This window comes from Schistocerca cancellata, chromosome 5 (genome assembly GCF_023864275.1).
Source record: "Schistocerca cancellata isolate TAMUIC-IGC-003103 chromosome 5, iqSchCanc2.1, whole genome shotgun sequence".
NCBI lineage: Eukaryota > Metazoa > Arthropoda > Insecta > Orthoptera > Acrididae > Schistocerca > Schistocerca cancellata.
In genome coordinates, this window is record NC_064630.1 from 83,474,062 (window position 1) to 83,489,078 (window position 15,017).

A 15,017-nucleotide genomic window follows, 5' to 3' on the forward strand; every position below is an offset into this window, starting at 1 on the left:
AAGTTCTTTAGCATAATCACTGTAGAATCTTAAGGGTATCTCGTCTGGTCCGGATGCTTTTCCGCTACTAAGTGATAGCAGTTGTTTTTCAATTCCGATATCGTTTATTTCAATATTTTCCATTTTGGCGTCCGTGCGACGGCTGAAGTCAGGGACCGTGTTACGATTTTCCGCAGTGAAACAGTTTCGGAACACTGAATTCAGTATTTCTGCCTTTCTTCGGTCGTCCTCTGTTTCGGTGCCATCGTGGTCAACGAGTGACTGAATAGGGGATTTAGATCCGCTTACCGATTTTACATATGACCAAAACTTTTTAGGGTTCTTGTTTAGATTGTTTGCCAATGTTTTATGTTCGAATTCGTTGAATGCTTCTCTCATTGCTCTCTTTACGCTCTTTTTCGCTTCGTTCAGCTTTTCCTTATCAGCTATGATTCGACTACTCTTAAACCTATGATGAAGCTTTCTTTGTTTCCGTAGTACCTTTCGTACATGATTGTTATACCACGGTGGATCTTTCCCCTCGCTTTGGACCTTAGTCGGTACGAACTTATCTAAGGCGTACTGGACGATGTTTCTGAATTTTTTCCATTTTTGTTCCACATCCTCTTCCTCAGAAATGAACGTTTGATGGTGGTCACTCAGATATTCTGCGATCTTCAATCAACCAACAAGGAAGATTGGACGCACGTAAAGTTTTAGAACTGTATGGCAGACCTCAGCTTTTAAAACTGTTCAAATCACAAAATTACAGCAACGTAGCATGAGCCTTTGTTGCTCATTGTCCCAGTTGCATTACCAAGCAGGGTCCCTTCCTTTTCCGGAATGAACCCGAGTGTCGTTGAAATTCAAACGCCAGCATTAAAGTAATATAGCTAATTCTATTTCACTGCTTTAATTTCAAAGTTCAGTTAAGGTATTCATAGCTGGCTACAATATTCAGATATATAAGCATAAATTAAGAGTGCGAGTTTTGTTACCGTATTTTAGCTTACCTGTGACTGCAGCTCAGCTTGGTACGTACTGAATTTTACTATTGTTAATTGTTCAGAATCATTTAATTCAACATCAAGGTTAAATCTCTTATTTCTAAATTGCGTAGATTCAAGTACCTTTTGAAATGATTGTTGAGGTAGCCCAAGACTAACCGTATTTTACTGAATTTCGATGTGCTTCAGAAACAAAGCTCACTATTAATTTCAGTCACTAAATTAACTTTCAGTTTTCCGGTTTTATTAATTCTTTTGCTAAATTAAGTCAGAGTGTAACGAAATTTATTACTTTTGACAAACTTTCAGTTTTCACACTTCATGTGTCAACCTTCAGTTGCCATGCTTCTAGTGCTAATTGTATGTGTAGTAACCTTTCTTTTTCAGTTACTATAGTAATTGTCCATAGGACTGGCGATCGTAATTTCCCCCAAATCTCAAATATCTAATTACCGCTAGATAATTGTTAACGTAACTGCCGCACATTTACTTTCTTTATTAACTTTACCCCTTTTCAAAATTAATTTCCACCAGTTTCATTTGCATTTTTCCTTTCATTTAGATGTAACTCTTTCCTCCCTCTTTACCGACAGATTAACTTCGGTGACGATTGCTTTTCCCAAATTTCCATTAGGTACACGCGATTTAATTTTTCACTGTCATTAAGGTCGATAAGCGAGACTGAGCTACCCAGACACGACTAACGCCCCGTCCTCACAGCTTTAATTCCGCCAGTACCTCGTCTCCTACCTTCCAAACTTTAAAGAAACTCTCCTTCTCTCCTGGTTCGCAGGAGAGCTTCTGTAAAGTTTGGAAGGTAGGAGACGAGGTACTGGCGGAATTAAAGCTGTGAGGACGGGGCGTGAGTCGTGCCTGGGTAGCTCAGTCGGTAGAGCACTTGCCTGCGAAAGGCAAAGGTCCCGAGTTCGAGTCTCGGTCCGGCACACAGTTTTAATCTGCCAGGAAGTTTCATATCAGCGCACACTCCGCTGTAGAGTGAAAATTTCATTCTGGAAATGTCTCTATGTTTGCAAATGAGATATGATGATCCTCTTTGATTTGGTCTCATTAGTGAGGCTCTGAGCACTATGGGACTTACCTTCTGAGGTCATCAGTCCCCTAGAACTTAGAACTACTTATACCTAACTAACCTAAGGACATCACACACATCCATGCCCGCGGCAGGATTTGAACCTGCGACCGTAGCGGTCGCGCAGTTACAGACTGTAGCGCCTAGAACCGCTAGGCCAACCCGGCCGGCTTAGTGACGTGCATTACCGCCAAAGTCTCTATAAATCTGTTCTCCCAGTTATTAGACAGCACTGTTGTGGATTCATTTCACCACACTGTTACATCATCGTATTTTTTGTACTGTAGAGAATATCTGAATCAAATGGAAGCCATTGTGATGGGTAGCCCGTCGGCATCAGTTATATCCAACCTTTCTATGGAGTGCTTTGAGGACACAGCCCGCGACATGGCTGCTGGAAATTCTACTTGCTTTTATCATTACATCTATAACACATTCACTGTCTGAGTACATGGACGTGAAAACCTGGAAGAGTTCTAGGACAATGTCAACAGTATCTGTTACAACAATAGGTTCACTGTGGAGGTTGTGTATGTCCTGGTATGTGCTTTTGCCTTGGTATAAATTTATTATCCAAACCAATTACGATTTTCAAGTGTAAATGATACAATTTACACACATTTAGTTGGGCAAATGTACCTCTCTGCTTGGAATGTTAGCTCGATATTGTTTCTGGGTAGAGCTGTGCATCGTCTGGTTTTATGATCAGCAGCTAAACCAGCTGAAAAATTGTTTTAAATTGTAGTCCATACATTTATAATTACTGCAGGTCACTTAATCTCGACGAATTAGACAATGACAGAAGATTAGACGCAATATGGATATCAAATAAAATTAGGCGTGAGTACCAAGGTACTATTCCAGTTTATAACACTAGTCTGCATGGTATCAGATGACTAGAGAGTAATATGTGATATTATCTCTACGTTTTACTCTGATTCCAAATCTGTTTTCAGTTTTTTGCTATCACCTACAGTTTTGCCACAATTTGACTTCAAAGATGTATTGCTGTGCCAGTCTTAAGCGTATCTTTGGATGGAAATTTGTGAATACGACCCTTGTTGATGCTAGTTGTTATTGTGCGCTTGACTCACAGGCTTGGATTACTAGTGTTATATTGTGATTACTCAGTATATTTAAGACAGTATTAATAAAACACTTCGCTACTGTTGATAGTTACTACAGTGTCTACACGCAAGTCTGTGTGGAACCTAAATATTTTATGTTACATTTTTGGGAATTATACAGCGGCTAAGCAGACTTTGTGTAAAACGCTTACTATCCTTATTTTAAACTGAAACTCTGTGACAAGGATGAGAGATTGGGACCAGAGACAGTTTGCCGCTATCGTGTGGAGAGGTTAAGACTGCGGACAAAAGGAAAGAAAACATACATGATATTCATGATTACAGTGGTGTGGAGGAAGCCTAAAAGTCACCTTAATGACTGTTACTTCTGCTTAGCTCAAGGCTGCAGTTCGAAAAATAAGAGGCAAATTGTGCATCCAAGCATTGATTCAGCCGTTAGGCCAGTTTTCACATGGAGAAGATCTGACTCGTCCTCTTCCTCCAGCTATTGTACAGAACGTGGCAGAAGGTGATGAAGAAAATGAAGTTGATGCAATTACCGAAGACGATACTGATGTCCACCAGCCTGAATGCGACTTTACTCCATAATTGCTCTCTCAGAGTGAACGTAATGCTCTCGTACGAGATTTGAAGTTGCCTAAGGAATCTGCGGAACTACTTGGCTCCCGGTTAAAAAGTAAGAATCTTCTGTAACTAGGAACGCATTACTCATGGTACAGACACAAAGAATTAATTCATTTATTCTCACAGAACGAGTTATTGGTTTACCGCACTAATATAAATGAGTTAATGCTCTTCTGTAACATTGAACATGATCCCAAACAGTGGAGACGTTTAGACTCGTCAATGAGGAGCCTGAAAGTTGTGTTACTGCATAATGGAAACATGTATGCGTCCAGTCTTGTGGCCCATTCAGTTCAAATGAAAGCAACGTATGAGAATATGAAGATATTCTTAACAAGTATCCAGTATGAGGATCACACTTGGCTTATCTGCGGTGACTTCAGAGCTATCAGAACACTATTAGGACAACAAGCTGCGTTCACAGAAGTGTTTTGCTTTCTATGCGATAAGGACAGTCGGGTAAGGCAATGACATTGGAGTGTGAGAGTCTGGTCAGAGCGGAGAAATTTTGTGCCCGTAATTAAAAATATTCTGCATTATCCGCTTGTAGAAGAGAAAAAAGTCTTGCTTCCACCTCTACAAATAAAACTGGGCTTGATGAAGCAATTTGTAAAGGCTCTACCACAGGATGTGCCCTGCACCAAGTACCTTTTCGAGAAATTTCCATTCAACACACGAGACAAATTCAAAGCTGGAATTTTTTCTTAATCCGTACGTGGTACGGAAATTACGCTGAAATGTTGTCGCCGACTTCGATTCTTCAAACCAAAACACAGCTAACATGCTCGAGTCCAGCAAAGGCTGTCATCTCTAACGCAACTGCCACCAGTACTACTTACGGTGCTATTCGGCACTAGCGAATTACGCGATACAAAACTTGATGTATTTCCCTACATACTGACACTACAATCACCTCTGTAGGCACTATGAATTATTTATATGAATTATCAAAGTTTTAAAGTCGTTTTTGAAACACCCCGTATTTATTAAATGGCAAAGAAGGTTGTAATCTTTCGAATAATTCATTTTAGACAACAGAAAAGTATTTATACTGACCGAAGTAATTATTTATTCAGTCAGTAAACAATACGTACACTACTGAAGTGATAGTCGCACAAATGTGTGTAGAACAATTGAATATGATAACGACAATAATATTCTGCAATAAAGTTTGGGTGCTTGAGTTTTTAAGTGGTAGCAGATTCCCCAAGTGCTAACCATGATAAAAATACTAACTGGACATCAATGAAGTCCCGTGAAGTATCAAGTCCCATTTGCCAACCATACACAAAATAATTGCAACTTAGAAATAAATGAAGTTCAGTATAGGGATTAACAGATCCAAAGACGCATGATAAGTAAGAGTCCAGTAGGGTAGCCAGTAATAATTCAAAAATTCAACCGAAATAATTCAGAACTCAGAGTTGCCCATCGCCTAATACTTGCGAAATGTGAATAGGCACAAGTTGCCTCTGATTCCAAGTCCTTTTCAGCCCAGAATTTCGCTAGCCATGAACAAAAGTTAAGATATTTGCACAACTACTTGCCCTGCGAAACTTATCTTCCAAGACATAAAATAACCTCTGTAAGCTCTAAAATAACCTCTGCAAGATTTCTCGAACACCTGAAGAGAATAACTTCTCGAAAGGCCAGGAGCGGCCGTTCACACACACTTCAAAGAAGCCCACCAAATTTTACGACCACAAAAATACATAAAATGGTTCACTATCCAAAATATGTGCAATTTGCAAACGTATTGCATTTGTTAAGAGTTATGTATTTTTCTAATGGTCCCCCTTAGAACATACACAATGTGTTATGTCTATCCACAATTAATCAAAACACGAAATTTGAGCACACATGCTCAATATAAAAGACAAAGGAAATGTTAAAGCTTGATAAATAGTAAAGATGACCTCCTCAATAGATGCTATTCTTGGCAGTCTATTAAACGGCGATTGACGGTTATATATATGTGTGTGTGTGTCTTCATTTTAAGCAAAATCAATATATAATTAATTAAATAAGAAATCATACATACGATACTTGATTATGTAGGGAAAGGTACAATGTATGTCATGCTGCGATCACCTTTTTGTGTAAGTGTAGAGAATACAATGTTCTGATATATTTTCGTATTTAAAAAGACGTAAAACATGGAATAATTCAATAAATAACATAGATACAAATCTGTGCGTTTCAGTGATGACCTCAGCTGTTATCCAACATTTTGATCGTAATGATCACATAAAGAACTGGAGAGCTACTAATTTATATTGGTTAGTGTAATGTTCCTCATTTACAGTGTCACTGTGGCGTCTGTAGTTTTTATGGGACATTTGATATTAAAGTCTCAATACACATACCACAGTGCCGTAATTATGATGATGTGATGCGATGAATCTGTGAATTACCACATCATTTCAAAGTATTTCTCAGTATCCATTGTCTGCGACAAAGCATTCTCCATCTATACATGTTGACTCTCAAGTGAAACGACTTCGCCATCCATTCAGGCACCAGGAAAACGGGATTTCGGCTCCGCTGCTCGCTCGCCGGCGGCCGCTTGAAATTGGGTTGTTGCCAGCAACGCTCGGCCTTTCTCCAACCGAGCCAAAGTTCATGATTTCAGTACGCTTACACAGTTGATAACTTGCCAGCGTCCGTGTTAATGTCACAAGGTAGATGCCTTGTATCCGTCGTTCGCCTGAAGAGATCGGCAACCCCTTAGACACTGTGAAGCATCACAGGTTTGCATATGTACAAGGCGTTGCCTCACTGCACTGCATCGATCACAACAAGCACGACAGACGGCAGGACAAGCGCCTCCAGAGATCCTCCGTGCTAGGGACATATTTCCTCCGCCGTGTCACGTGCGTGGGACTGGATCGACACGAATTCCTTCGCGACCAGACTATATAGGGCTGCGCAAACCAACACATGAGCAGTTCGCTACACCAGGCTCTGGGACACTTCATGCTCTGGATCTTACAAGGGAACCTCCCCATCGCACCCCCCTCAGATTTAATTATAAGTTGGCACAGTAGATAGGCCTTGAAAAACTGAACACAGATCGATCGAGAAAACAGGAAGAAGTTGCATGGAACTATGAAAAAAATAAGCAAAATATACAAACTGAGTGGTCCATGCGCAAGATATGCAACATCAAGGACAATATGAACCCAGGAGCGTCGTGGTCCCGTGGTTAGCGTGAGGAGCTGCTTAGCGAGAGGTCCTTGGTTCAAATTTCCCTTCTAGTAAAAAGTTTAATTTTTTTTTATTTTCAGACAATTATTATCTGTCCGTCCGATGCGAGGTAACTGCGCCGTAGTATGGGGACGTTGTGCCGGCCGGAGTGGCCGAGCGGTTCTAGGCGCAACAGTCTGGAACCGCGCGGCCGCTACGGTCGCAGGTTCGAATCCTGCCTCGGACATGGATGTGTGTGGTGTCCTTAGGTTAGTTAGGTTTAAGTAGTTCTAAGTTCTGGGGGACTGATGACCACAGCAGTTAAGTCCCATAGTGCTCAGAGCCATTTGAACCATGGGGACGTTGTATGAAAACGTTAAAAACGTAAGTTGTGACACAGGGAAAACTGTGCGACTGTGAAACTGTTGCATTCATTTGTTGCAGTTTATGTGAGAAACTCTTATGACTTCATCACTTTTTTGGGAGTGATTATCACATCCACAAGAAAACCTAAATCGGGCAAGGTAGAAGAATTTTTTTACCCATTCGCCAAGTGTACAAGTTAGGTGGGTCGACAACATATTCCTGTCATGTGACGCACATGCCATCATCAGTGTCGTATAGAATATATCAGACGTGTTTCCCTGTGGAGGACTCGGTTGACCTATGACCTTGCGATCAAATGTTTTCGGTTCCCATTGGAGAGGCACTTCCTTTCGTCTACTAATCGCACGGTTTTGCGGTGCGGTCGCAAAACACAGACACTAAACTTATTACAGTGAACAGAGACGTCAATGACCGAACGGACAGATCATAAATTTGCGAAAATAAAGAAAGTAAATTTTTCACTCCATGGAAGACTTGAACTAAGGACCTCTCGTTCCGGAGCTCCTCACGTTAACCACGGGACCACGGCGCTCCCGACCTCACGTTGTCCTTGATGTTGCATATCTTGCGCATGAACTGCTCAGTTTGTACATGTTGCTTATTTTTTTCATAGTTCCACACAACTTCTTCCTGTTTTCTTAATTGACCTGTGTTCAGTTTTTTAAGGCCTATCCACTGGGCCAACTTATAACTAAATCTGAGGGGGGTGCGATGGGGAGGTTCCCTTGTTAGCAGCCCGTCAGTCAGAGCGCGGTCGGACGCCACCACAGCGAAATCTATGACACTCCAGTCACATCCCAAGACATACCTGTAGGCCAACTACCCCGAACGCTCAACCTTCGTCGTTAAGGATTATCAGTGCCGTAGTCTTCAAGTCCCACTATGTTTATTCACTGAATGTTCCAGGTGTATTCTTGTTAGCGTCTGAGAAGTTTGTGTTAATTTTTGTTGAGGCGCTTTGACATGTACGTACATTGCATTCTGGTTTTTCTTATACCGATTCAGCTTAAACCTAAACATTAATCACTATTTACTCAACTGGTAACTAGTGTACAGCGACCTCAGGTGGGTGGCTGGTTTTCCGCCTCACTTAAATGTAACCTGCACAGAGTCAAGACCACGAGAGTACCAAAACTGAAACACTCATTACCACGTGTTAAGCGTTGTTGACCATTACGAAATTGCTGCACATATATGTAATTATGCAGGCTTTCGTGGCCGTTGGCACAGAAGTTAAAATCTTCTGGGTTATTAGGCCGCGTAATATTTCTACTAAAATGATCGACGTTTCGACCCCTCTGCTGGGATTTCCTCAGGATCTTATGGTGTCCACTACTGCTAGAACACTGTCACAGACGATTGTCGCGTTCTCTTATAAACGGGAGTTTCCTCGCGTTAGTGCTGGAAAGGTGATAGTATTGGTTAAAATTCATATGGATACCATTGGTGGGCCATAGTCACAGGCTAATTTTCCCGCTCTGATGCAGAAGAAGGGGTATTGTTGGCTATTCTCCTGTGTATATCATTAGCGGTCCATCGTCACTGGATAGAAAACCACTATTCCACACCTACACTGGAAAAGGGGGGTATTGGTTGAAATTCCTGCTACTGCTATTGGTTAGTCGTCATCATTGGCCAGATTCGAAACGGATAGAGAAAGAGAGGGGGAATGTTTACCCAAAATATTATTGTCCGCCGAGGTGACTTGCAGTGCGTTGTTTATGTCGCTCGCACACCACGGCCGCGTATTCACTTCCTTCATGGTTGGGAGCGAAGATGGCGGAAGCCTATAGTCGTCCTCTCTATTGAAATTGCAAGCATTCTTCGAAATTTCAACGGCTTCCGGGACTGTCCTTCCATAAATGTTTGTTTCCTTAGCCAGTACACCTACGTTATTAAAATCGATGTCAGAGCTACAGTTCTCATGATGTTCCGCTATTGCCGATTTTGCGTTTTGTTTTAGACGCGTGTGCCGTTCGTGTTTCTTAATGCGTTCCTTAACAGTTCTTCCCGTTTCGTCTATATACACTTTGCCGCAGCCACATGTCACTTGATAGACGCCTGATTGTGGAGGAAATCAGTTGCATCCGTTTTCCGTCGGAAAAAATAATTTATTTTGTTTTGACTAAAGACAGATGTCTGAATACCATTTTCATTTAGAATTCTGCTTATGCGGTCAGTGACCCAGAAAAGAACGGTAACCTAACGGAGTGAGAAGGCGGTTCCTCGTCCTTTTTATTAGCGTTATAAATATTTCGCCTAAAAGCCCTGTCGATTGAATAACTACCATACCCATTTGCCTTCAATGTCCTCCTTAAAAAGTTCAACTCCGATTCCAAGTTGTCATCATCGCTTATACGGAAGGCACGTGAAGACAGAGTGTTGAGTACTGCTTGATTCTGGGCTAGGTGGTGGTGCGAAGTGGCAAATAAATATCTGTTTGTGTTATTCAGCTTTCTGTACACTCTGTGACCTAGAGTGTTATCAGACATTCTGTGTGCCAAAACATTTAGGTGCGGGAGACCGACCTCACCCTCAACCTCCAAGGTAAATTTGGTTTTAGGATGAATTCCATTTAAGAAATTGTGGAACGCATGAAGATTTTCTTCTCTGTGTGGCCATATAACAAATGTATCGTCAACATAGCGGAGCCAGCAAGAAGACTTCAAAGGAGCACTACTTAACGCCTGATCCAACTGGCGAAATGGGTGAACCCATAGCAAGGGCGTCAGGCTGTTCATAGAATTCACCATCGTATTTAAAATAGGTCGAATGAAGATTTAATTCAATTAAGTCGCAAACATCTGGAGCAACATTCTCCTTTATGATCTCCACTGTATCTGATAATGGGACATTAGTAAATAACGATGTCATATCGAAGCTAACAAGAAGGTCACCTGCAGATATCTTCGGTGTGCGTATAATTCCTAAAAAAAATTTCGAATCTTTTATAAAAGTATTTGTTTTACCAACTACATGTCTCACTTTGTCAGATAAATGACGTGCTAGAAAATAAGTCAGCGAGTTAATCCCACTGACGATAGGCCTCAAAGGAACCGATTCATTATGTATTTTGGGTAGTCCACACATTCTGAGTGAGATAGGTATTCGTCGTGTTATATTCTTTGTAATAGTGCTGTCCAGTCTGGAGTCTGATATTAAGTTTTTCACTTTCCGAACGATGCTGTTCGTCGGATCGCTTTTTAACTTGCGATACACAGGATCAGCTAGTAGTTTTTCCATCTTCCTGTGATAATCCACAGCGTCCAAAACAACAGTAGCATTCCCCTTATCCGATTTTGTCACAACTATGCTTTCGTTTCTCATGAGATCAATAAGAGAGTTTCTTTCCTGCGCTGATATGTTGCTTTCGGAGGTTTCGATTTCCGTAGAAGTCTTACTTCTTCGGCCTGCACCTTCGGAAGACGAAACAAGGATGCTTCGACGGCACTTAAGATTTCTTCAACAGGTATTCTCTTCGCTGTAGTTGCGAAATTCAGACCAGAACTAAAACAGCTGCTTCGTCGAGTACTCCTGACGAGAGATTCACCACTACTCGTTTCGGATCCACAGCAGCGTCTTCCTTCTGAATTTTAGCCGCTAGTTTCTCGAACTTCTCCCCCCAGGACGGGGATAAAGTGGACAGAATAACGTTTGATCATTCAACAATGTTTTCGAATGTTGGTGAATCTCTCGTCAGAAGTACTCGACAAGGCAGCTGTTTCAGTTCTGGGCGCGCTCTTTTAACACAGATCATTGTAAGTCCTTGTCCCTATCTCCCTTTGAAGTAAAGCCTTCGCATTCATCATCTTTCTGACACTGCAATCTCCCTCTCACTGCCAGTGGCTATTTATGTTTCTCTCCCACTATCTCAGACTGATTTACAGTATGTCCCACTGCCATCGTTTCCTCCCTTACGTACACTGTCTCCTTTTGTCTTTCTTTCCCGCTGTTACTTTCTCCACAATGCATCAGCTGTTCAAAAGACGTGGAGAGTCCGACTTATTTTTTCCATTATATCCACGTGTTTAAAAATTCGGTCCAAACTGCGTCCTCCGATGTACCTACATGTTAAGGTTTGCCGGTCTGAGAGGGTCCATATCCTTCAAGCCTATGCATACTCTCCACTCATCTGTACTATCATTTCAACTGTCTCTTCTCTCTTTTGCTCCCACTAATTCTACCTCCATCTGCCTCTCTTTCTCTGTCTCTCACTGACCGTCAGCATCTCCTTTTTTTTTTTAGGCTGTCACTGCTATTGTCTTCATCCATCTCTCCTTCAGCGTTACTTTCTTTTCCCCACCATCGCTGTGTTTTCTCTCTTTCTGTACCGTTGGCAATGTCTCCTCTCTCTCTTCCACTGTCACTGTCGCTCCGCTATGAGTACAGTAAATTTGTATCTACGGATCTCAATAACGGATAATTAAATCGAAAAAATTTTCAATATTCCCGAGAATATTATCTTAAGAACATTCAGTACAAAATTTCGACGATGCCGCTATGGATGTGGTCATCCCCACAATATGTACTTTTGGTGCAAAAATTATGTTTTTTTTCGGTGTATCTTTATAATGCATACAGATTTTCGAAACGCGGAAATGGCATTTCTAGACGAATGACTACAAAATCGCCAGTCAACCACGGTGAAAAAATGATAAAAAGCAGTTTTTGCACTTTCCTGCATAAATACGGTAACTTTGAACCTATGGATCTCAGTAACGAATAACGATGTCAAAACATTTTTGAAGTTCCCCAGGAAAATAATCTTAAGACATGTGATAAAAATTTCGACTGTCTGCCGTGAACAGAAATTTTGGAAGTGACCATCCCCACAATTAGTTCTTTTTGTACCCAAAAATCATGGTGTTCTGGCGTTTCCTCTTGAGTGCCCATGAAAAAATGATTCTTTTGTAAGCCTCATAAGGTCCACCCTAGACTACACCTAATTCGAAAGAACCATTCAATTTGTCTGGGCTGCATATTCATAAAATAGAGAACAAAACAGAACGATGAATTTGATTCGAAGTGAAATCAACACAGTTCAGAAAAACAAGAAAGCATTGAGTCCTCATAATGGTAAAAGACATTTTCGAAAAGAAATAGAGTCATTACCATATGGATACTATGCAGTCTGAGACTGCATAAGCACTCATTTTTCACATTGTAAAAAAATAGAATACAAATTTGTGTATATTAATTTAAACACTTCTGAAAAAGCTCAACAACATTAGCAGTACTGACATATTTAAAAAGATTGATGAGTTAGAAGTAAATGCTTTATGTAATATTACTGGTTATGAATAATTACCTACCATACATAGAGAAAAATATGTTTGGAACTTGATAATGAATTTAAAATTAGTTTATTTCATAAACAATTAAAAATAATTAGTAACAGGATCTTCAATTTTTTGAAGGAGATAATATTAAAATGAGGTATAAGGAAATGAGGAAACTTAAAAATAATGATAAAGAATTCATCATTTGGAACTTACTCATGAAATTTTTTAAAAATTTTAATACTTCCTATTAAATTTTATAAAAAATAAATGGACAGCACAAAGGAGTTAATCATTAAATGGACAACACTAAGGTGTGTAGTCACCATATGGATAAAATATATTGAAGAACAATATAGGTATCAGACAGATGGTTACCATAATCTAAAGAATGTGATAAATACCAAAACATAAAAGTTGAATCTGAATATAATAGAAATGTAAACAAGCCTTGCGCAAAAATCATTTACAAACAACTGTTCATAAAAATCTTCTGGCTGCTCAAGAAGAAATAATTAAATTTTAGGTAACTAATTCTTTCCCTTATTTCTTTAAATTTCACTTTTATTTCCTTACATTCACCTTTTTTAAAAAGATTATTATAAATGAGCATAATAAAAATATTCATTCATCTTATTTATATGTATTTTATAATAAAATATACGTTTCTTAATGAAAGGATTTGAGTTAGACCTCAAATTTAGACGATAGTAGAGGAAATAGCAGGTTCTGGATGAAAATTTTTTAGAAGAAAGTGAGTGAGTGTGTCATTCGCTCACTTTTTTGTATTAAGAAATTGAGCTAGGACCTGCTTGTTTCTTCTACTAGAGTCTCAAAACTATGAAGTATGTCGGAATTCCTAGTGATCTGGAATACGTGGGCATACATTTTAATACTTCTACTAGCGACACTGACAGGAAAAATAACTAATAAGATCTATGGAACTGTGTTAGGTGGTCGACTTTGATCTGTATTGCCATTCTGGATGGTAAGGTTCTAAGTGAACAGAAATATCTATATTTATTTGACAGCATTTATGACGAAAAAGCACATCATTTCTCGTCTCGAATATTTTTGGATAACATTCTTGGACAAAACTGAGACTTTGTGTTCATGATTTTGCAGGTATGTTTGAGGCTGTATCTCATGTCAATATGTGCTCCACACCCCTTTAGGTGAAAATTTACATTAGTTTGTGTAATGTCTCTTCATGATAGTCAAGATAAACGTGACTGTCATGTTTTATTTATTATTTCAGGTGTATCACTGAACTTGAAGGAAAATACAGAAAACGAACATGACATCAAGCCTGGTAGGTCCCAAGAGCCTGGACAAAAAGTGAAAAACAAGAAGGAGAAGCGCTGTGAGGATACAAAGGATTGCAGCAGTTTGCCCTCGAAAAACGACGAACTGCCTAAGAGTCCATACAAACCTCAAAATTCCTCTGAGGAGCAAATTTCAGGACCCTGTCAACATACTCTAGGCACAAGCACTGACTCACTTCCTAGTCGTGCAAGTTTTGGGCACACCAAAAGAACATCTATCGCTACAACAACTGCATGCAGTTGTATCCAGCCACGAAATAAACGCTCTTCTGGAACATGATCTTTCAGAAGTTGCTGAATGAGATCATACCGAAAATCTTCTAGTGTGAAGAAAAACTAAATCTATGATGAAATACATCATGACTTATTCTTTCACTTTTTTCTGGGTGAGTTGGGTGAACCTTACTAAATAATTAGCTTGTATTTTTTAAATTATTAATGATATTTATTCGTTTTTATTTAATAAGTAAATGAAGGAAATAGTTATCAGTAATAACATTTTGGTATTTAATGACTCACAGAAACATTATATGTAAATGTAAAAGCTTATGTGAGCGAAATCATGCATGTAGTAACCAAATGAAATTTATGTTATCACCTGCACCCTTCCAATATCTACTAGAATCAATCATCTGATCTGTTGATTTTTCAAAAGTAATTTTAATAACAGTTTGCCTTCGTTTACAATGTATATAATACAAAACAATGTTCCTACATTACTATTTATATTTGATTAAAAATGGGCCGGGTGTTTATTGAAAATACTACATATAAAAATGTTTAACATGCAAATATTATGTGCTCAAATATTATACCACATATTATCTGTCTGAATAATACTGCATCTTCTGTAAAAGTAATGTTCGTGTAATCTACATTATTTCTTTAAATTAAATGAATGTTGTACAATTTTTTTACCAGTTTAATCTTATTTCTGTTATTCTGTTACCACAGGATCAATTTAGGTTTTCAGCTACAATAATGCAAGTTTTTCGTATAATTATGCAGTAAATAATATGATAGTTTGTGTTCCAGTTTTTAAGCTGAGATGC

At 39.4% G+C, this 15,017-nt stretch overlaps 1 protein-coding gene across 2 annotated transcripts in view; it reads left to right on the plus strand.

Annotated features, from left to right (window-relative positions):
• Positions 1-14,802, plus strand: part of LOC126188279 (pinin-like) — a 128,528-nt gene extending 113,726 nt beyond the window's left edge. For both annotated transcript variants that reach the window (XM_049929862.1, XM_049929863.1), the window contains one exon: positions 13,899-14,802. In XM_049929862.1, coding sequence (XP_049785819.1) covers positions 13,899-14,245 — 347 coding nt within the window. In that variant the 3' untranslated portion in view covers positions 14,246-14,802. The remainder of the gene's footprint in view (positions 1-13,898) is intronic.
• Positions 14,803-15,017: the final 215 nt, after the last annotated feature.